This window comes from Artemia sp. Qi Xiang Cuo, chromosome 4, assembly GCF_049724085.1.
Source record: "Artemia sp. Qi Xiang Cuo chromosome 4, ASM4972408v1, whole genome shotgun sequence".
Classification (NCBI taxonomy): domain Eukaryota; kingdom Metazoa; phylum Arthropoda; class Branchiopoda; order Anostraca; family Artemiidae; genus Artemia; species Artemia sp. Qi Xiang Cuo.
Window position 1 is genome coordinate 62757098 of NC_142797.1, and position 22593 is coordinate 62779690.

At 34.6% G+C, this 22593-nt stretch overlaps 1 protein-coding gene across 1 annotated transcript in view; it reads left to right on the forward strand.

The window, feature by feature from the left end:
* Positions 1-22593, forward strand: part of shg (DE-cadherin) — a 239108-nt gene that overhangs the window by 159384 nt on the left and 57131 nt on the right. Inside the window, exons 12-13 of the mRNA XM_089088478.1 lie at positions 7823-7994; positions 9273-9532. Coding sequence (XP_088944604.1) covers positions 7823-7994; positions 9273-9532 — 432 coding nt within the window. The remainder of the gene's footprint in view (positions 1-7822; positions 7995-9272; positions 9533-22593) is intronic.

Below are 22593 nucleotides of genomic sequence, written 5' to 3' on the forward strand. Positions count from 1 at the left end.
TTCTATATCAGTACTACTCTCTGAAATGCATTCAGCAATGCAGTAGATTCAATAATCAATATTAAGGGAATGTAAGTACTTTTTTTTTGAAATTAAAGCTTAAAAGCTAATTAAAATCGGAATCCTCTCTTTGGGGCATAACAGACTGAGACTGCTAAACAACTAACTTTGTTTAAACCCGATTTTAGCACCGACCGAGCGGTGATTGCCTGTACTGATCTTTGCGAAGATTATAACACAAAAGCCTCTTTCCTCTCTGATCTCTACTATAAATATATATAAACAGTAGCAAAAAGTCCTATACTCTTTATTAAAGATTTTTGGTACACATCAATCTAGACCTCTCTTCTTGACTCCGCCTTTGTGCACGTGCAACGACAATTGTTTAACGCATTGAATGCCAAGTAGCAACCGAAGCTGTTGCTGGGATGCAGGCGGATTTTCCGTTTCCATGCGCTTTGATCTGTGTCATTTTTGAAGAATTTTTTCGCTACTTTTATATATCTATACTGTACTGATCTCTTATACACCTACTGGCTTAAAACTTTCAAGTAGGGACATCTACTTCGTTTATAATCTACCATTAGAAACTGTCTTTTAAAATAAAATTAGTACACGTATTGACCACTACATTGGTGGCAAAATCACGATAGAGTCTCACTAATTGGGACACTAACATGCTAAGAGCCTTAAAATTGCTCTCCATTGACAGGTATAAGATAAAAATACCACGTGAAGTTAATTCGCAGTTTTATAGCCCTCATAATGCACTAAAAAGTTGCATTGCCCCCGCTCCAGGGCAATACTACTACTACTACTACTAATAACAACTCACCGCATCACCAAGCCGCCTGAGGCCAACACAGCTACGCACGCTCCTCCACCCCAATCTATTCAACGCCTCCCTCTTTACACCCTCCCACGAAGTTTCCATTCCCTTTAAATCTTTCTTTATGACGTCCTCCCACCCCAAACGGTGACGACCTGCTTTCCGTTTAGCCCTAGACAGTTGGCCGAAAAGAACAATCTTCAGCAATCTGTCATCCTTCATCCGCACAACGTGTCATCCTCTTCATGGGGATTGCCGTGGATTCTTTTTCTTCTTCATTGTGCCCTGTCTCTCCTTGAGTGTAAATCTTATGTACAATGTCACTCGTACATTTGCGGACAGTAAGAATGGGTTGGGGAGGGAGTATTATTTAGGATATAGACGTAAAATAGCTTTCCGTTGAAAGTTGTGATTTAAGAAGGCACGTGGAGTTGGTTCACAGTTTTATAGCCCTTCTAATGAACTAGAAATGTTTCATTGCCCCTGACCCGGGTAAATACCTTCGTACATTAAAAGCACTCCTTACTTCCCCATCAGCAGTCCCTGATAAATCTCCTACTAAGAGTCTTTATACATATTTGAGAGTATTTCCAGCTTATATCGTGCTTCTAGTCCATTTTTTCCTTTTCAGACTTAAACAAATTAAAGAATTATTACCATTTACTCTCCTGATTCTATTAATTTTTTGCTAATTTGTTTTGTTCAGTTTAGGTATAGTTTAAGAAGACAATCAACAAGTTGCCTTGCCCTAGAATTCATACTGAATGATCTAAATTCCCTCCAAAAATTTATATAAATTTTTGGGACATTTGTCCAAGTTATGTGAATTCTTCTGTGTTCTTCTCTATTTCGTTCTTCTATTCTGTTCACGCTCTTCTATTTCGCTTTCCAAAAATAAACTAAAACTATTTAATTTATTTTTATTAATAATATGAAGTCATGGATGCCGGTGCTGGTGTTTATATTAATAAGGTTAATATTTGATTTAGAATGTGGGTTATGAGTTTAATGTGGTGTTTCTGTTTTTTATCTTGAGTATTTTATTTTCATTATCATTTTTTCCCATTTTCTTATGCTATTTTTTTTTCATTTTTTATGCTTTTTTTTTCTTTTTGTTTAAGGGTGCCGGTTTTCGAGCATAAATCACTTTATACGCACCCTCTTTAAATATTTCCTTTTCGATTTTTGCATGTATTGTAGTGTAAATTTGTCGTGCAGTGAAAATAGTGTGAAAAAAAACTTAGTATTATGTACAAGGTTACTCTTACATTGCGTAGAGTAGGAATGGGTTGAGGGACGGGGGTATTACTTGATACAAATGAAAAATAGCTTTCTGTTGAAAATTGTGAGTAAAAAAATGTCACATGGAGTTGGTTCACAGTTTTATAGCCCTTTTAATGCATTAAAAAAAAATGTTGAATCAGAATAGGATTTGATCTACTTAAATAAGTGACTCGTACAATTTATAATTAAGGCTTATAGATTCGTACCAAATATTGTGTCAAACTACCGAAGATGCCATACATGAAATTACGAATTATGAAAAAAACTTGATCACGTTTACAATGACTTTCCAAAACAAATTGCTTCATTAATCATATTAATGAAAATGAAAATTTTTGCAATGCTTCGGATAGTAAACATAAATGCAAGTGGAAGATCGAAGCCATCTATTCGGATCAACTATTCTTTATGGGTTTTTTCTATGATGTCATGCCTTCTTTTAGTTATTTATAACTTTTGACTCATAGTATAATGATTCGTTACAGACGAATAAATATTTGATCTAAATGACAAAATCACCCCACAATTGTATAATAAATTTCTCCCTCAAGGTTGCTTTTGCCCAAAGTTTTACGGTTTACCGAAATTACACAAGCAAGGTATTCCCTTAAGGCCGAATTGTTGAGTCTTAAGCAATATTTTTTAACGGAATAATATGTTGTTGATTTAAAAAAGCTTTGAAATTATTTGTAAATGGATATAGTTCTCCAATCCAAATGGACCTCAAGACTGTCTAACGAGAGAAATTTCTCATTTTAAGGTGATTCAGAATAGTAACTTTTTTATAGGTTTATATTGACGGTAAAAGTTAACTGTGAAAACAAATTTTCCATAATATTGAAAGAGCTTGAAACTCTTCGGTGGATCAAAACAAAAAGTATAAAGTTAAAATTACCATGCTGGAAAAAATACTAAACTGAAAACTTCCCGCTCAATGTATTAAAAAATAAGGATAATAGTTTTTTTGCATGGAAAGCGGTGATATGTCTCCTCTTCTTTTTTTTTATTTTTTTATTTCAAAAGTCACTATACACACAAAAAAAAAAAACTAAAATTAGATAAATTATTTTTTTTAGATTCCTTCGGTAAGAAGCTATAGAGAGAATCATAAAAGAAATTCCTGACAGCATAGGCGCTGAGCCTGGGTACGTGCCTGCTTCAAATTGTGAAAATTGGGTTTAAAGTTATCTATAGTAAAACTAAAAATCAATTCCTGTATATATGTTTGTAACACTTTGGTAATCTCCCACTTCCCGATTTTTGATATATAAACTTGATTTTATGTAACTTGTATCTTTTTTAACGGAGTATTAAAATGAAATAAAATCTGTCATGGAAATTATGTTTAATGAAGCTGATTGCTTTTTGACAAATTAAAATTTTGTTGTTCTTGATGATAGTGGTTAATTGATAGTGCCCACTGCATACGTGGGCATAAACAATGTATCCAAGCACACAGCTCTTGAAGATTGGTACAAGAATATCAAAAGCTTAAATTCATAGAGAGTTTTCTTGAAAATGACCAGGGCAGACCCTCAGCTGACAATTTGTAGAGAGACTGTCACTGTCTTCTTTTTGCCAACTGAGCAACTGAAATTCAACCAACATTGTAGATACAATTAAAATTCACGTCAACTATACAATGCATGACAATAACTCAAATACAATACAACAAAATAATAAAGGTCAAATTAAATTATTCAAATTGGTCATCAACATTTTCTAGTTGTTCGACTGACTGTTTTCTGGCCCAATATAACACTTTTTTTGCCTTTCTCATGTCATTTTTAAGCGCCATGACAAAGTTGCTCCTCTTAGTTCATACGGTCATCTGGTTAGTGTTGAGAAAAATGCCAGACAAGGACCCATTACTCGAAGGATCAAAAGAAGAGAAGCACTTTACGGTTACTCTCTTGTGGAACACCAATACTCTCAATACTCTCTTGTGGAACACCAGTCGCACACTTTTAATGACACATCTTGCCTCTAGAACACTACCCTGCATTGTCATATACTTCGCTTTGTGGGGAAACGACAACATAATATGTATATTTTCTTAATGAAAAACATACAGAAGATCTACGAAGCGGCCTTCACTTCCCAAATAGTGCGTTTTACCAAAATTGCAGCGGTTTTTCGGAATATTAACTGTTTTTACCAACATTTTTGTGAAAAAACAAAAACAAAAAAAACTCAAATCCTTGTTGGGCCTTGTCTGGCCCAAAACCTTTAAGAAAAAGCTTATAACACTTAATAGAAGCATCCTTCAAATATGCACGCTGTCTCTCAAACTTTTTACAATACATTAAAATGTGGCGTACATCATCATATTCGCTAAAAACATCACAAAGTGGGGAATTCACATTACCCCATCTAAACTAGACATTCCTAGACAGGGCGTGGCTGTTCTCAGCCTGAAAATTGCAGCTGCTGGTTTAAAACTCAAAATAGTGTTTTGCGACTGGCTAGTAAATTTATCACTATCTCTTTTAACTAGATATTTTTAAAATATTCAGATACTCCTCAAACGTATAGCAACACTGGATACTACAACCATAAGTAGCACCAGTTTTAGCTAGTCTTATCTGCATGCTCATTGCCAGTGATGCCAACATGGGCTCATATCCAAGTCAACACAATAACATAACCTCGCAATTCAAGCTACCTAACAATAGTCTCAACATGCGATACATTATTGCGGACAGAGGTATGACCATAGCATAAATAATTCAGGACTGAGAGAGAATCAGAACAATTAAATAAGGACATACAGGCAAAGCCTTTTAATATAATCAATCTAATCAAGAGCCTTCACAATTACAACGAACTAAACTGAAAACAGACAGTTTTTCCTTTATTTTAAAACTACACGTGCAGCTTTGGTATGATAAAGACACACCCAGAGCCAATATCAGTCTTAGAGCCTTCAGTAGAAATTTCAGAGTGTTCAGTCCATTGGTCGGCCCAACTAAACCACATGTTTTTTAGTTCCTACCCTGTGCTCATCAAGTCTCTCACCGAAAGGTTGTACGACCTTAATTAACCTACCTAAACCCTTAATGTTATGACTACCAGTCTCCTCAAAATTATCCACCTCTGGTAGAGGAAGGCCACGCTGGGTTACATATTTGACCTTTCGGTAAAATGGGGGATCTGTTCCACTAGAAAAATGAATATCCACATTATGGTCACCAGTAATTTCTTCTCTAATAAGATCATTTGCTTTTATGATTTTCTTCAAAAATATTGGTCTTCCAACTTCATTTTTCATATTTCTGGGCAAGTTATTCCCAGCTCTAAATGTATTGCAGGAATAGGTGTAAATTTCAGACAGTTAAGAATCCTCCTTAGTATATTGGGCAGTGCTGTATCCAATCTTGTTAACATAGTTCTTTTTCCCTCTCTGTACAATGCACACCCATAATCTAGTTTGCTTATGATGACTGTCTTCACCAGTTGGCTAGCAATTTGAAAAGAAGAACCCCTTTTATTTTTGCATATTGTATTTATAAGGTTTGCCCTGCTTTTGAGGGAACTAATAAGGTAATTTATATGGTGGTTTTCAGCCAATTTCCTGCCCAGCACAAGGCCAAGGTAACAAAACCTTTCAACGTGGGGTATAGTCTTTGAACAAATTGATACCCTAGAGGGGTAATGTCCTTCTCCCTGCTGAAAAGTATTAGGGCTGATTTTGCTGTGGAAAATTCTATATTATTATCCAGTACCATAGTTCTAGATTATCAAGGCCTTTCTTGGTGCAGTCTTTCAATGCATTCTAAGTTCCTGAAGTTGAACGAGTGCAATGTCTTCTGCATAAGTATAAAGCTTACATCCTAGGACAATATCCAAATTTATATCACCACAGTAAGCTAGGAACAACAGCGGACTAAGAACACTTCCCTGGGGGAGACATAAATTAGGTCTGGTCCGCCTCAGGACTTTCCTAATAACTCTTAAAATTTCCTATTTAATTTCTGTACTCTTATTTATAAGATAATCCCTAATCCAGTAAACAATATTCTTGGAAAAATTTAACTTATCTAACTCTAGAATCAACTTACCAATACCCGCTCTGTCAAATGCACCTTTCATGTCTAAAAAAGTTGCTAATGCCTCCTAACTTTGCTATAAGCCCATTTTTATTTGGTGTTCCATCCTAAAAAGGGCATCTGTTGCGCTCTTTTGAAGTAAAAAACCAACAAATTCTGTTTGTAGATGACTTAGGATGTTTGGGAGGATCTTGGCTTTTATTACATGTTTTATTAGCTTGCGTAATCATGACGCAAGGGAGATAGGTCACTTCTTTTGAATATTTTCCTGATTATACAATTAGTATTATTGTAGCTCTTTTCCACTGATCAGGTACTTTATCAGTTGCATGTGATTTATTTATTTATGCTCTTACCAGTAGCTTCTGGGGTATATTTTCTAACATTAGGTTATGTTTCCTGTCATTGCTCCATTTGGTCCCCCGTATTTTTTTTCCATTCAACCCCTGGCTTAAAATAAAAATACTTATTTTTATATTCTCATTGAAATTTCTGCTTTTTACTGATGCAATAAAAAAAAACAACAACAACATAATTACCCCCCCCCCAGATTTTGAGAAAAAACATGTCCCCCCCCCCCCTTCTCTTAATTTGTGCGAATTGACGCCACTGAGATATGTCCCCGAAAAGAAAACTGCTACGGTTCTTTCACAAACATATATATATATATATATATATATATATATATATATATATATATATATATATATATATATATATATATATATATATATATATATATATATATATATATATATATATATATATATATATATATATATATATATATATATATATATATATATATATATATATATATATATATATATATATATATATATATATATATATATATATATATATATATATATAAAGAACCGCAGCAGTAGTTGTGATATACAAAATCCGACTTAAAGGAAAAACAGATAAGAAAACCCTAATGGAAATCAAATGAATCGCTTCAGTTCATTTCAAGGTTTTTTAAAGGCACTCTGGTAACTTTTTTTTGCTTGTCCATGTTGTCTAGTCTTGCTCAAGATACAACCAAAATAGTTGTGCTATATATTCGTTTCTTTCAAAGTATAATCACCTACGGAACAAGTACTGACAAAACTCTCCAAAAGTGACCCCGCGTACCTCAGCGCCTCTAGACGCAAAATGTTGTACTACTTAATCGCTCCGAGCCAAAGTACTTTGCTCCGGCCAATAAATTATGCTAGAGCGTGATCAAAGTTTAATCACCTAAGGAACAAGTATAATCACCTACGGAACAAGTATAATTACCTACGGAACTTGTTATTTAGTTGCCAGGTTCGCATAGGTATGGAATCGTCTCCGGAGACGCGGACAAAGGGTCACTTTTTTGTGTGGAGAGGATAGGTTTTGTCAGTACTTGTTCTGTAGGTGATTATACTTTGGTTTCTTTCTTTCGTTGATGAGCGTCATTTTTTCAGCTGAATTTTATATTTTTGGTTTTCAATCTTAACAGCATCAATATACCTAAAAGATATTTTTCCTGAATTAATTGATTATATTTTTGCTTGTCGTTCGACTGCTTGGAAATACAAGAGAGTGGTAAAAGCTTAAAGGTCTGTTCTATCAGGTCTGATTTTTATCTGTATGGTTTCATTTATCTAATTTGCTCTGTTTTGTTTCCCAGGTGACCTATCGTCTGCTTAGCAACACAGATACCTTCTCGATTGATAGCGAAACTGGGGAAATAAGAACATTAAAAAGGCTAGACAGAGAAGAGACATCATCCTATGCTGTTACCGTTCAAGCGCAAGACGGAGCACCAAGCTCGCTGAGGAGCGATGGTCTGCCTAATATGTGTAAGTCATTGCATTCTTAAGAATTAAGATTCCGGCATTTTTGTCGCGTGTCCAGTATTTTTGTGGGGGGGGGGGGGGTCCTACATCAGGTCTTAGTGATTGTCATCTATCTAAAGATAACCGACTATCTGTCTAAGCTTCGAGCAGTATACTCTTCTAAAAGTGTGACATTTTCTATAACAAGCAACGTGTTTTTTTATGTTTTAATCCTTAATGGAAGTCCAATGTAGGTAGATTGAAGCTTCATAAAGTTTAACCCTCCCCCCAAATTTTTTTTTGAAGGGGGGGGGGTACAAAAAAAACTTTACAAAACGCACCAGATATTTGTTTATATGATTGTTGTTGCTTTTTTATGAGTCGGACATTTATTTTTTTTTGGGGGGGGGGGTAAAAACCGGTATACCCCCCTGGATACGACCTTGGTCATCGCCATTCGGACAATTCAGTCGTAACTCTTAAATCTTGTAATTCAGTCTGGTAAAAAAAAAAAAAAAATACTTAGTTGTCCTGCATCATGTCCTATTGTTTGTCACCTATCTGAAGGTGAACTGAAGCTTCATAAAGTTTAGTCCGCCATTTTTGACAAGGTCTGAACATGCTTTTTGGCACTGAGCAGTATATTTAAAGATTATTTATCTTCTTGTTTTTGTCAAATAAGCCCGATTGAACCTTGAGCCTTGACACAAATATGCATAATACCATGTATTTAAATGTGTTAAATTAAATATTTCATTATGTTAAATTAAATTATTATTTATTATTATATATATTTTATATATATATATATATATATATATATATATATATATATATATATATATATATATATATATATATATATATATATATATATGTATATATATGTATATATATATGTATATATATATATATATATATATATATATATATATATATATATATATATATATATATATATATATATATATATATATATATATATATATATATATATATATATATATATATATATATATATATATATATATATATATATATATATATTAAATATGTTTTCCCAGCACTTTACAGAGGTTCTTTGTGTCAATCTCGAGCGGATATATTTCTCCTTCTCTGCCTCTCTGTGCATTAATGCATTCATTTCTTTTTGTCACTCAGTCCATTTTTTAGAAATAACTGTGCCTTCAGCCTTTTCCTCATAAGCCCGCTCTTCCCTCCCACTTGGGCAACGTCCCTGCTGATGGGAACACTAAACAATTAATCTTGACTCATTAATTCAGTTGTATATCAAAATTTCAGATCAAAAGAAGTTCAAAGTCGAAGTACTCGATCAAAATGACAATCCACCTCGCTTTGAACAGCCTACATACAATGCTGAAATTGCTGAAGATGCTGATATCAATTCAAAAGTGATTGAAGTCACTGCTAGGGATAAAGATGACTTTGCCGTGATACGCTATGACATCACTGATGGAAATGTTGATAACGCTTTTATGGTTGAAGAAAAATCTGGAGTTATCCGTGTCAACAACCAACTGGACTATGAAAAAATTACTGACGTAAGATGTTTAATTATGATAAAAGATTATAAAATAAGTAAGATACAGGTCTGATTGGGTGAGCATAAAAGGGCTTGATTTCGTCTTGATTGTCATTATTGGGACCGGTTGTCACAGGTCATTTGAGTGCAAACTGCTTCCAATAATTTTCAATGAATCGCTGGTTTCTAAGTAAACTAGTCAAAAGACTAACAAACCCCTACTCTATGGGTTCCAGTGGAGCTTCGGGGGAGGGGTAAATCTACTCCAGGGTTGCCACATGTAACACTATGGTGCTACATGTGGCATAGTAAGTGTTGCTACGGCACTTAGCCTAACAGCTAATTGAGCAATCCAAGCATCATTAGGCAAAACCTACATATTTAGCGAAAATTTTATGTAGCACGCATGTGGCACTTTATTTTTGAGAAAACGGCTTCTGAACAGAGGATTGTGGATACCCTGATGTACTCTTCAAAATTTTTGAGATGTAAAAAAAAAAAGGGGAAATTTACCAGTATTAACACCAGTATAGAAAGTAAAGCAATCAGGATATTGGACGTCTGGGTATTTGTGATTTCATTCAAATAAAAATTGTTTTTCCAAAATTAAGGTTCTAAGTAAATTTTCCCAAAGTTGTGACCTATCTAAATTATTAATTTTTTGTTTCACACCTTGAAATAAATCTTTTTACGAAAAATCTCATTAAACGGGCAATAACCACTGATCGAAGCTCAGTCCCCTGGTATACAAAATTATTTTTGTAATTTATGAGTCGTAATGCGCATCGCAGTATTTGATCCGAAGTATTTAGTGCGAAACAATTAAGAATCCGAGAGTCACTTCACAGCTATCAAAACGGGACTGCTAAAAAAAAAAAAAAAAAAAAAAAAAAAAAAAAAAAAACAAAGAGTAACAAAGATGTATATAAACAAATTCTTTATTCGTTTAGCAAAATTCTTTTTTTTAAACACCTTTACTCCCCCCCCCCCCTCCCCGAACAAAATCCTGGAGACGCCCTAACACCAGTCTCCCATAATAATTTGTTTGACATTGAAGTAATATCAAACAGTTCGTGGTAACGAACTGTAAGTAAGGAGCGACCCGGCTCAATAGTAACCGAAACTGTAAAAAACTTGATTTTGACACCAAAAGATACATCAAAAGAATCAGATTTTAATACTGATTTCAAATATATAAGTTTCCCTATTCATCAAAAGTTACGCGCCTTAGAAAATTTGCCTGATTTCCGAAAAAGGAGGAAAGACCCCTAAAAGTTATAAAATCTTAATGAAAAATCCACCATGGGATTCAGCGCATCAGATAACCGTACTGTAGTGGTTCAAAGGCTCTAGCTGGAAAAATACACAATTTTGTATTTTTTGCTAGAAGAAAGATCACGGATGCGTGTTTATTTATTTTTATTTTATTTATTATTTATTATTTTTTTTTCCAGGGGTGTTCGTATCGACCCAGTGGTCCTAGAATATCGTGGGAGGGCTTATTCAAACGGGAATTAAAAGTTCTAGTGCCCTTTTTAAGTGACAAAAAAAATGGAGGTCAGCTAGGCCCCCTCCCACGCTCATTTTTTTCCCAATCATTTTTTTCCACCCGATCAAAATTTGGAGATAGCCATTTTGTTCAGCATGGTCGAAAATATAGTAAATATGTCTTTTAGGATGACTTAATCCCCCAAAGTCCCCGGGGGGAGGGCTGAAAGTTATGAACTTTACCCAATGTTTACATATAGTATTGGATATTGGGAAGTATACAGACGTTTTCAAGGGGATTTTTTTCTGGTAGTGGGGGAGGGGTCGGGGTTTATGTGCGAGTATCTTTCCATGGATGAAGTTTTCATAGGGGAAGGGATATTGCTATGACGGGGGTGCCGGATTTCCCAGCATAATTTAAAAAAACGATCAGAAATTAAATAAAAAATAAACAAGTTTTTCAACTGAAAGTAAGGAGCAACATCAAAACTTAAAAAGAACAGAAATTATTAAGTATATGATTGGGTTCGCCCCCTAGTCAATACCTCACTCTTTAAGCCTAAGATTTTTTGTACTTTCATAAGAGCTATTTATTCTAATTAACGGCCTTTTTGATTAAGGAGTAGGCCTAATTTTTATAAAATTAGAACACGATCTAAACTTCAGCGTAAAGAGTGAGGTATTGACTAGGGGGCAAACCCCCTAATATACGTATTAAAAATATATGGATATAGAAGTTCGTTACGTAAGTTAATGCGTAAGTAACGTATATTTATTTCCAATAAAAATGTTCGTAAATAAAATTAAACAACTTTCGAGAAAGCCATTTAACCAAATAAAAGTAAAATTAATATGTAAATGTCTTTTAATCATTCATGTACGGTGAGCCAAAATCAAAACCTCCATTAATTCAAAAACGTTCAAAAATTAAATTAAAAAAACAAGTTTTTTTACCTGAAAGTAAGGAGCAACATTAAAACTTAAAACGAAAAGAAATTATTCCGTATATGAAAGGGACTGCCCCCTCCTCAACGCCTCGCTCTTTAAGTTAAAGTTAGACTATTTCTCGTAGCTCTATTTTTAAAAAAAATAAAAAACTTTCGCGAAACGAGCGCGGCGTTGCGGAGGGGACAGCCCCATTCATATACGGAATAATTTCTGTTCGTTTTAAGTTTTAATGTTGCTCCGTACTTTCAGCTAAAAAAAACTTGTTTTTTATATTCAATCTCTTCAAGAATTCATGATTTTGCAACCTATATTGACTGTTATAAAGTATTACGATCATTGTGAGTCGGACCTCGGAAATATTTCCCAACAAACTTGCAACCTATATCGACTGTTTTTTACGATTATTTTGAGTCGGACCTGGGAAATATTTCCCAACAAACTCGCAACCTAAATCGACTGTTTTAAACTATTACGATCATCATGTGTCGGACCTGGGAAATATTTCCCAACAAACATTTTTGCTCAACTGAAGGATAGAAAACAATAATTCTCAACGGCAAAGTATCATATAACTTCTTCCGAATCACCACAGCTGCAATTAAAGCACTATAATAATTCCTCTTAAAAACAAAATAAAGATTTCAAAACCTGTTTTGGATATCTAAAGGTGTTGAACAATTAGTGATTGATGACTAGTTCTCGAAAATTTTCTCTACTCGCTTGAAAAATAGTGACATAACAATAGAAAAAAGTCTCCTAACTCTCTTTGAGCTGTTGCAACCATTGTTTCCACTATCTACTTTTTTTTTAAGCATGTATTTCGCAATTATTATCTGTTGGGAATTTGTCTCAGGGATTATGGATATCATAGTTTTATGAGGGAGCATAATGTTTTCTTTTTAAAACACGTATTTTGTAACCTTAATCAGTTATGTATTGATTCTAAATAATCGGCAAGATAGAAAGGCAGTATTTTGTAAAAAGTGTTGTTCACTCCCTTGAAAATAAAAGTTGTCAGATAACTGCTTTTGACTTACCGCGGTCCAAATCTTGCGGTAGAATAGAACAATTTGTATTATATCAAAATTTACACGATTTGTTTTAAAAAGCAGGGATTTCACAACCGACGTGGTTTCATATCAAGATTTTTCTTAGGGATTAGGGCTGCCCATAGTTTTTTGAGAGAGTACAATGCTTTCTTTTTAAAAGCACGTATTTTGTAACCTTAGTCAGTTATCTATTGATTCTAAACAATTGACGAGTGATAGAAAGGAGCTATTTCTAAAAAAAAAAAAAAATGACAAATTTTCTAGTATAATAATACGATTTGGATTATTCATTTATTTTATTATTTGTTATATTAATGGTTTATTATTTATTTTGTTATTATTATTAAGCATTTTTTTTATTTATTATTCATTATTAGTAGGCTATTATTATTTATATTATTATTTATTTTTTCTTATAATATTCTTTCGATTGGTATTGTTGATGTATTTTTTGCTAAACCTGTTATACAGTTAATACTGCACACAACGGAAAACAAAGAACAAAAAAATGGAAAAGAAAATAAGTTCACTTCAGAAAAAATAAATATGCACCAAATTTTCTAGTACATTTCTGTACATTTCTAATAAAAAAATTACATTTTTATTAGTACATTTCTAATAAAAAAATAATTGCACCAAATTTTCTAGTACAATACTACGATTTGGATTATTCATTTATTTTATTATTTGTTATATTAATGGTTTATTATTTATTTTGTTATTATTATTAAGCACTTTTTTATTTGTTATTCATTATTAGTAGGCTATTATTATTTATATTATTATTTATTTTTTCTTATAATATTCTTTCGATTGGTATTGTTGATGTATTTTTTGCTAAACCTGTTATACAGTTAATACTGCACACAACGGAAAACAAAGAACAAAAAATGGAAAAGAAAATAAGTTCACTTCAGAAAAAATAAATAGAAATTACACATAAATAAATAACAAATAATAGGAAGTTATATTTACCTTATACATAAATGCTCACTTATCAACCATACACAATACACTAGCAGAGTGTATCGAGGAAAATTTAGTTAAAACTTGATGTGAAAATTCTTGGGTGACAGGAGAGGGACGCTAATAAAGATTTTGCCCGGGCGCAAGAGAGGTGAGAATCGCCACTGGAAACATGTCTTACTCGCCTTGACAATTAAGCAACATAACTGTATTCATATATAGGAGAACAACAATATTAATTTTAACAAATGTCATCTGTCTCTTTTAACTATTTTCTGCCATGGTATAACGCTACCACAGGTTGTTTTTTTTTACTAAAAAGTAAGAATTTGCACCCTATATCGATTGTATCTGTTATAAACTCTATAAATATTGAAACATTTGTGGGTGATTAGGTAGAAAATGTTTCCTAAGAAATATTTTCTACTCATTAAAAGAGAAAGTGACGTAAGCTCTTATGATTTATCGTAACCGCGGTGTAGCACTGGTACAGTTCATGTAAAGAAATCAAGATGACACAAATTGTCATTGTTTGGTTAAGACATTAAGCAATAATTAAAATTATAAGGATTGTCATTTACACTTGTAGAAGAAGTATCTTTTGATTCGCCGGTTGAAATTTTCCTAGTCTAAATTGAGACTTCATCTTCTTCCCTTTGAGTTGTAGGTTAATTTTGTTGCGTGATAACAATTTAGAATTTAGCTCACTAGTGGATTGTAACAAAAAAATTAAGTAATATTCTTTGCTTACGTAAAAAAATTTGGCTTATCTTAAATTATCCCAACCAAGATAGCATCAAAATAATCTCCGTCGTCAACAAAAGATGTCACAACTAATATTGATTGTATAAAAATATTAAACAATTAAAAAGTTCTAGAAAATATTTCCTAAGTAATATTCTTTACTCACTCGGAAAAAATATGGTACGGCTTCTTTTAAATTATTGCCGCGACAGATAGCACCATTCTCTATAGAATATGTCCTAACTTATGTCAGTTATCTAAACATATTATGCATTTCGTGTATGGTAGCTAGAAAACCTCCTAAGTAATAACCTACGATATGAGACCTTTCCTACTAGTATGACTGAAGACGTTATGTGATCTTGCGGAGCAAATTTTGTCCATAACACAGGCAATGCCTCGTGGCCTTGACTTGGCCTCTGCTTTATATTTTACGTTCATTTTAAGTTATGGAAAGCTTAACTTAGCAAAAATAAAATGAGATTTCTGGATGAGCAATTAATAAATTTTTAGAACAAATTGATAAACTTTCCCTACAAAGGATTTTAAGCTTGATCAGAGCTAGAATCTCCATTCCACGTTTTTAGTATTTTATTACCTTGCTTATGATGATTGTGATGATTTTAGATGATGGTTATGATGGTTTTATGAATTTGTAGACTAGTCTAGAGTGAAAGAACTTGTTTAAGTGTGAAAGAGTATACTTAATGTAACGTAACTTAATCATTTAACGTAGATAATTATGTACGTTGTGTGAAAACCCCTTAACACAATTTTTTTGAAGTTGTTATAGAATTTAAGGGAGAAAAAAGGGTATAATTTGAATAAAAACGTAAAAAAAAACAACAAAACAATAAATAATAAAATCCGTATATTTCAACTCCACGTCCCAGAGCCTTTATCAACGGTGAAAAAAATTAACGTTCAATTAAATTAAATACAGCATATAAAGAAAATGAAAAAATTTTCAAAAACAAAATTTTTCAAAAAACACTAAAAACAAAAACAAAAAAAACTCACATCTTAATAACCTCCGAAATACTGCTATCACAGTAAAAGCCTGAATAAGCACATAGAAATGACAAAAGATTGTCTCTGGTCCCGTTGACAAAGGCTCTCGGACAACGAGTCGAAGTATTCCGATTTTTATTATTTAAAGTTTGTTGCTGTTTTTTTCACTGTTTTGTTGAAATTATACCGTTTTTTTCTCCATTAAATTCTATGAATAGAAAAGCAATGTGGTCTAAGAAATTATTAACTCTTAAATTGTTACAGCCGCATTATATTACCATTTTAATAAAAGACTAAAGATGCCGTGATATGCTGGTTGTCTAAAGGTATTTATGGGTTAATGAGTGACAACTTCCTAAGTAATGTTTTGTTAAGTAAAATAAATAAAATAAAAGTGACTTCTCATGAATTATTGTAGCTACAGTAAAGCGCTAAAAAGATTTCCTTTAACAACAAAAATGTCACAGTTAATATATCAGTTGGCTAAAGGTATTATGCAATTTTCTAAGTTCTTTTCTAAATATTCTCCATTGCTCACAGGAAGAATACAGGGAAATGTTAAAAGAAATATCCGTTACTATTAGCTAATTGTTCGACATATTTTGTTTTTGTTTTATGTATCCAAGGAACGATAAATCTCTCCGCATTAATGTTCAACAAAGAGACAGTTGAGCAGTAAAACAATATTGAAAAAATGCGAAGAACCACGGTGGTTTTCTGTTACGTAAACGAAGAACAAAGAAAGAAAAATTTCCTGAAAAAAAAATTGAATGAGACAAATCTTCTCCCAAGAAAAAAAAAAAAATCTTATGAGTAGAAGTGACCCTAAAGCTCCCACGAGTACAATACCCCTTCGAATCCCGATCCGGACACTTTTTTTTAAAACTCCCACCCCTCACCCCTGCTGCCACCTACAACTTTTTTTGCACCCCAAATAAGGGCATAGAGTCATTAGGGAGAACACGTGGTTAATGGGGTCAATGACCTCTTTTTCCAAGGTCGATGTATTTGATGTTTCTATGTGTAATAACTCCGGAACGAAGGTTGCACATGCGCATTGAATTCTAACGGGAACAATGTTATTGATCTAGGACTCGAGGGGGCAGTGAATTTCCGAGAACTTGATTGCGTAATCGAAGGGGAAGTGAATTTCCGAGAACTTGATTGCGTAATCGAGGGGAAGTGAAATTCCGAGAAATTGATTGCATAATCGAAGGGGAAGTGGATTTCCGTGAACTTGATTTACATAATCGGCGGGGAAATTATTGATTCACGAAGAGGGAATTAAGAAACATTCAGGCTTCTTTAATCTGTGATTTACATAATCGCTAGGGGAAATTATTGATTCACGATGGGGTAATTAAGAAACGAACATGGCTTCATTGTTGTTTGGTTAGCTTAACCTGAGAACTTGATTTACATAATCGATGGGGGAATTATTGATTCACGAGCGTGGGGAATTATGAAACATTAAGGCTTCTTTAATCTTTAGGCCTGAGGGATTTATTTATTATTGTTGTTTTTGGACAAGTGCATGCTAGGGGTGAATGTCAAGGTGTCCAGGAACAGGAAACAGTTAGATCACATGTTTCCTTCTCAGCCAATCATCGAGTCGGTTACATCCTCCTTCTCAGCCAATCAGAGACGTGCTTACATATGATGTTCCCCGTTACATAACAATTCACCCTTGAGATTTCGTATATAACGGGTGTGCAATGTGATTCAATTATCAGAAAGTATTTTGACGCAGTGTAAACAACAATGGATAAATTTGATGAACTTGAAGCCATGGCAACTTCAATTTACAATGTAAGTACATTTTTTATTTTCAAACGAATTTTCCATGGACATCCTCCCCTCTATATTTCCAGCTCGATCCCCCCTCCTTCCCCCCGGGTTGTTCAACCCCAAAGTCTCACACAAAGAACTAATTAGGCGTCCCTCTATATTTCCAGCTAAATACCACCCCACCCGCCACCAATGTTTTACAATACCAAAATATCGCAAAAATAATTACTTATACTTACCAATATATTTCCCGCTATATCCACCCCCTCCCTCCACCAATTTTTTACAATCCCCAATTAAAGCCAAAATAAAAAAATATCAGTCCCGCTATATTTCCACCTAAATCCCCCCCCCACCATTGTTTTACAATCCCAAATTATCGCAAAAAGAAATAATTATCCTTCCCTATATATTTCCAGCTAAATCCCTCCACCATTTTTTTAAAATCATATTCTAGCAAAAAGAAATACCTTTTTGATAAATTTTGCCTTTCTGTAAGCCCATATCAACTCCTGCATATCTCTGAGCTATTAACCCAATTTGTTTTGACAGTACATTTCCGCAGGGTTATAATTACTTTATCGTCCCCTCTTCCGATGTGTTTACAAACTCGGCGGCCAAAGGGATTATTCTTCTGTCAAATTAAAACACTTTTAAGCAATAATTAGAATTGTAGTTTAGTAACCTGTATGGAGAAGAGACACAGATTAAGTTTAACAATATATTTAGGTCTTTATGTGAAAGGGTTCAATACATCGCTTCTAACAGATTCATTGTATTTAAAAGTAAGGGGGATTCTGTTTATAGAAATGTACGCAAATTGACAATAAAACTAATGTTTAAATTTATAATTTTTTAATGCAATCAATAAAGTTTAATTTATATTACATGGTGTGAATCCATGATTTTTGTTGGGGGCTAGCACTTTTATTTTAAATAGAAAATATAATTGCTTCGCTTTCGCTTGAATAAAAAGAATGATTAACTTTATGAGAGGGTAGACTTAATTTTCCTAAATTTAGGGGGAGTGAATATGGGTTTTGTGCTTTCTTAGTGATAAACTAAACAAAATAATGTTTAATAATTTTCTTTCTTAAAAAACGGGCAAATTATTTTGATTTGATTTTTCTTCTCTTCTTTAAGGCAAATTATGAAGAATTTGCGGACACTGCTTTGATGAGACCTATGGCTGGCGCAAATAGCGTCGAATGCGTGCCCCCTCCTTCCAAGAAAACGAGGGTCAATAATGCGCCACCTGTCATGCAATATGATTGCTGGTCAAACCCCCCCAGCTCCACAATACCTGTCCAAGTGCAGCCACCTGCGCAAGCCACTCTTAATCGAGCCACAATGGTGTTTGACCAAACACTAAAAACAGAGTGGGTGAATCGCTTCAATGCCGAAGCCCCACCTATACAAGCTTTTTCAAGGGGCTCAGAAGCTACCCCGGCTGCACAAGTCACAGCTCCTAGACAAGAAATTAACGTCATCAGTCCCTTCGCCCTCCAACTCACGTTACCTGGACCCGGCTCAGTCACACAAGAACATAGCGACGCCACCCCGTCCACCCTCCAACACACGTTACCTGGACTATCCGGCACCCAAGCTCAGAGGGATTAGGCAAATGTGAGTATTTTTTCCTACCTTTCTATTTATTCATTTTTCAGTCCTTTTCAATCCCAATATAAACTTATCTCTGTGAGATAATAAGCCCTCGCCACAACCATTGTTTTAAATTTATCTCCCTCGGAGCTGTCTAAATGTAATTTTTTGCAATGAAACCACTCTTTTCTCTGCTCCCCCCCTCCCTCGGAGATATCTAAATGTATTTTTTTTTGCAAAGAAACCGCTCTTTTCTAATCTTTGCTATCGCTTTCGATATCTCATAAGCGAATATTTTAGGTACATTCTATTAATAATCACTGCATTTGAAACTCAAAATGATATTTTTTCTAATCTTTGATATTTTATCTGTTGCTATCTCTTCGCTGTTATCGCATATGCGAATATTTTTCATGGGTAATTTCAATTAATGCTCACCATTTGAAACTCAAAATCACCTATTTTTTCTAATCTTTACTATTTTCTCTGTTGCTATCATATATATTTTAGATACCTTCGAAACACCGATTGCTCTTTTTCACGTAATTTGAGAGAGAGATTATCCCATCTGTCACATATTGATTTTCTAATTTACACTGAATATTTCTATCGTGCCAAAGAGTTTAGCGAGGGGAAACCGAGTTAACGGTTCAATCCTGGAACACGCGCGCGGTGGCTTACAATAATTGTGAGTTAATGAAGAGTTCACCGAACCTATAGAACGGGATTAGAGAGAAACTTGGACTTATGCAGTCTAAGCGAATATGTTTTTTGGGGCATTAGGTAAACGGCTGCGACCCGTGGAGCCGGTGGGCCGGGGAAGCGTTGCGGGAAGCGATGCGGGCCCCGAGAAGCGCCAACAGGATGTACTGTGGCTCTGCAACGCGCCCCGGGTCTAGTACGAGCCATAGGGAGGCGCCCCGATGCAGGTAAGGGTGGGGGTACGGTCCCGGGGTATGGGTAGTGCCACAGGGGGGCAATTTGTTAAATGGCCGTGAAAAAAAAAAAAAAAAATTTTAAAAATTTTAAAAAAAACGAAAAAATTGTCGTCTTATATGTCATATCTTATATTATATTAAGTTGTATGAACCAAATTCTATTAAGAAATAATAATCCAAATTTTAAAAGCAGTAGGGATGATTTGAACACTCTGAAAATAAGCTTTTTTTTTCATTTATAGATTGCATTGGTCCCATATTCGCCGTCTAGTGAAGAAGATGCATCTTTGGAGTCCCCCAACAATTTAACATGGGATAACTCTATTGAAGTACCTTATAATATCGATGAGTTTTTTGCTGATTTTTTTAAAGTAGATTTTCGCACTGTTGAGCTGTTATACGTGCGTCCTACTTATTAAAAATTTTTAATGTTTTTTACAGGGACCCCTAAACCCTCCTATCCACTCGCGAGTCCACTTCAAACAACGGAAGTGGAGATTGCGCCAGTTTTTGTTGACCCGCGGGGGGGAGGGGGAAATATCCCCGCGGGAGAGGAGGATACAACTCTCCCAGACTTTGAGCTGTCCAACAGAATTTTGAATGATATAGTTGTTTTCACTGCAATGTTTGGTGATCCCTTTAATTCGCTTATGGGGGGAAAATTTGTTTATGACCCTATAGAGATTGTACATGCATATGTAGACAAAATTCGTGAGCTTCTGGAGAACCAGATTCAATTGTGGGGGGGTAGGGATTCGATTAAGGTCTCCATTGTTCTAAAAGTTTTTTATTTAAATGATGGAAAAAGTGATGTTTATTATCATTTTATACATTCCGAGATGCGTTTGGTTTATTCAAATTTAGAAAATTTTGAGGGTGCTTTCACGGATTGGATCGATCAAATTATTACGCATCTCTATAACTATAATTAAAATGGTAGTGGCTCAGTATTTTTTTTTGTTTAAAATTTAACTGTTAATATATGTAAAATAATCAAAGATTTTATTTTAATAGGGGGTGGGGACAGGGATATAGTTTTAAATTGTAATCCAGATCTAGTGGGTTGTCGTGGTGTCCAGCGGATCCGTTTTGAAACAGGTCAAATGTGTTTCAGATATGCTTTCCTCATATCAGCCTTTCAGCCTCTAGCAGATGACGCTACCAAGAAGAATTTAGATCATTGGGCTGTGCATGGGAAGTAAGGGTCCCTTTTCCCAATTGTAGATTTTTCTTGCTTATAAAGGAAAGTCCCAGTGACACTACGATTCATTGATATGTTCATAAATGCAAATGCCCATTTAAATGTCGTTGTCTCTTTGGTACACTATTAAACAGAATTTGAACATGGGGCTAGCTCAAAAAAGAAGGTGGTGGTAGTCCCTCTACAGAGCCCGTCAGTTGATTTGGTCAAACTCTCGGTTTGGTTACTATACACATCACCTAGTCAACCGAATACAGTCGGTCATTTTAACCCTATCACTGACATTAGTAGAGTTCTGAGGGAGGGTAAGAAAAGGGGGACCTGTTTCTACTGTCCAACATGTCTCTCTATATTTTGGACTGAACTAAAGTTACAAAATCATATGAAGCATTGTAGACGCCATGGATATCAGACAGTGGAAACTGTTTCAGGGGATAGGGCCAGTATACTATTCAAAAATTTCAAGAACACACGTCTCCAGTGCAACAAACTATCTTGGGAATGTGTAGATAAGTTGGGGAGGATGAATGAAACCCAGTATCCAAACTGTGTCAAAGAACTTCAGGCCCGTGCAGTGTCCTACACCCATGCACACAGATATAGTTCTCACACCATGTAGTTGTGAGACATAAGTGAAACATTGGATGAGCAGGAGTGCATGCACAAGGCAGTGACTAAACTGATTGGCACGGCTAATGGTGCTATTTCTCGTTTGAGAACTACCCATTATCCAATGGTGTTGTCTGCCGAGGATCGTATCGCGATTAAAAATCAAAAAATCCGGGGGGTTTGTACGGGAGAGTTTGCAGAGGGGGATAAGGGGACTAAAGGGAAACGAGGGGGGAGGGGGAAAGTCAGAGATCATAATCATTTGTGGCAGGAAATATCCTCGGGGGGGAGTAATTGTAGAGGGGTTGCGCATCAATCGTGTAATTTAAATGTTAGCCAGCAGTTTTTTATCCCTGTTTTTATTCATAATTCCAATTATGATTTAAAATTTATTTTACCGGCACTGGCACGTATGCATAGGGAGGGAGGGGGAGTAGATTGTCCATGGGTAAATAGTTAATTTACCTACAAGATAATTCCCAAATCAGCTGAGAAGTTATTGCTTCTCGAACTGAAATGGCAGGCCGTGGATACTGGGCGTATGTGCTGGAATAAAATCAGTTTTTTAGATTCTTTTAGTTTTTTCCCCAAGGCATTGAGTCAATTGATTCAAGTGCAAAAAAGAGACAATTTTGATAGCTTTCCCTTGCTTAAACAACACTTTCCAGACAGTGAAATGTATGATCTGTTGACCTGCAAAGGTATATACGCATACTATTATTACTGCTCTGGCGCA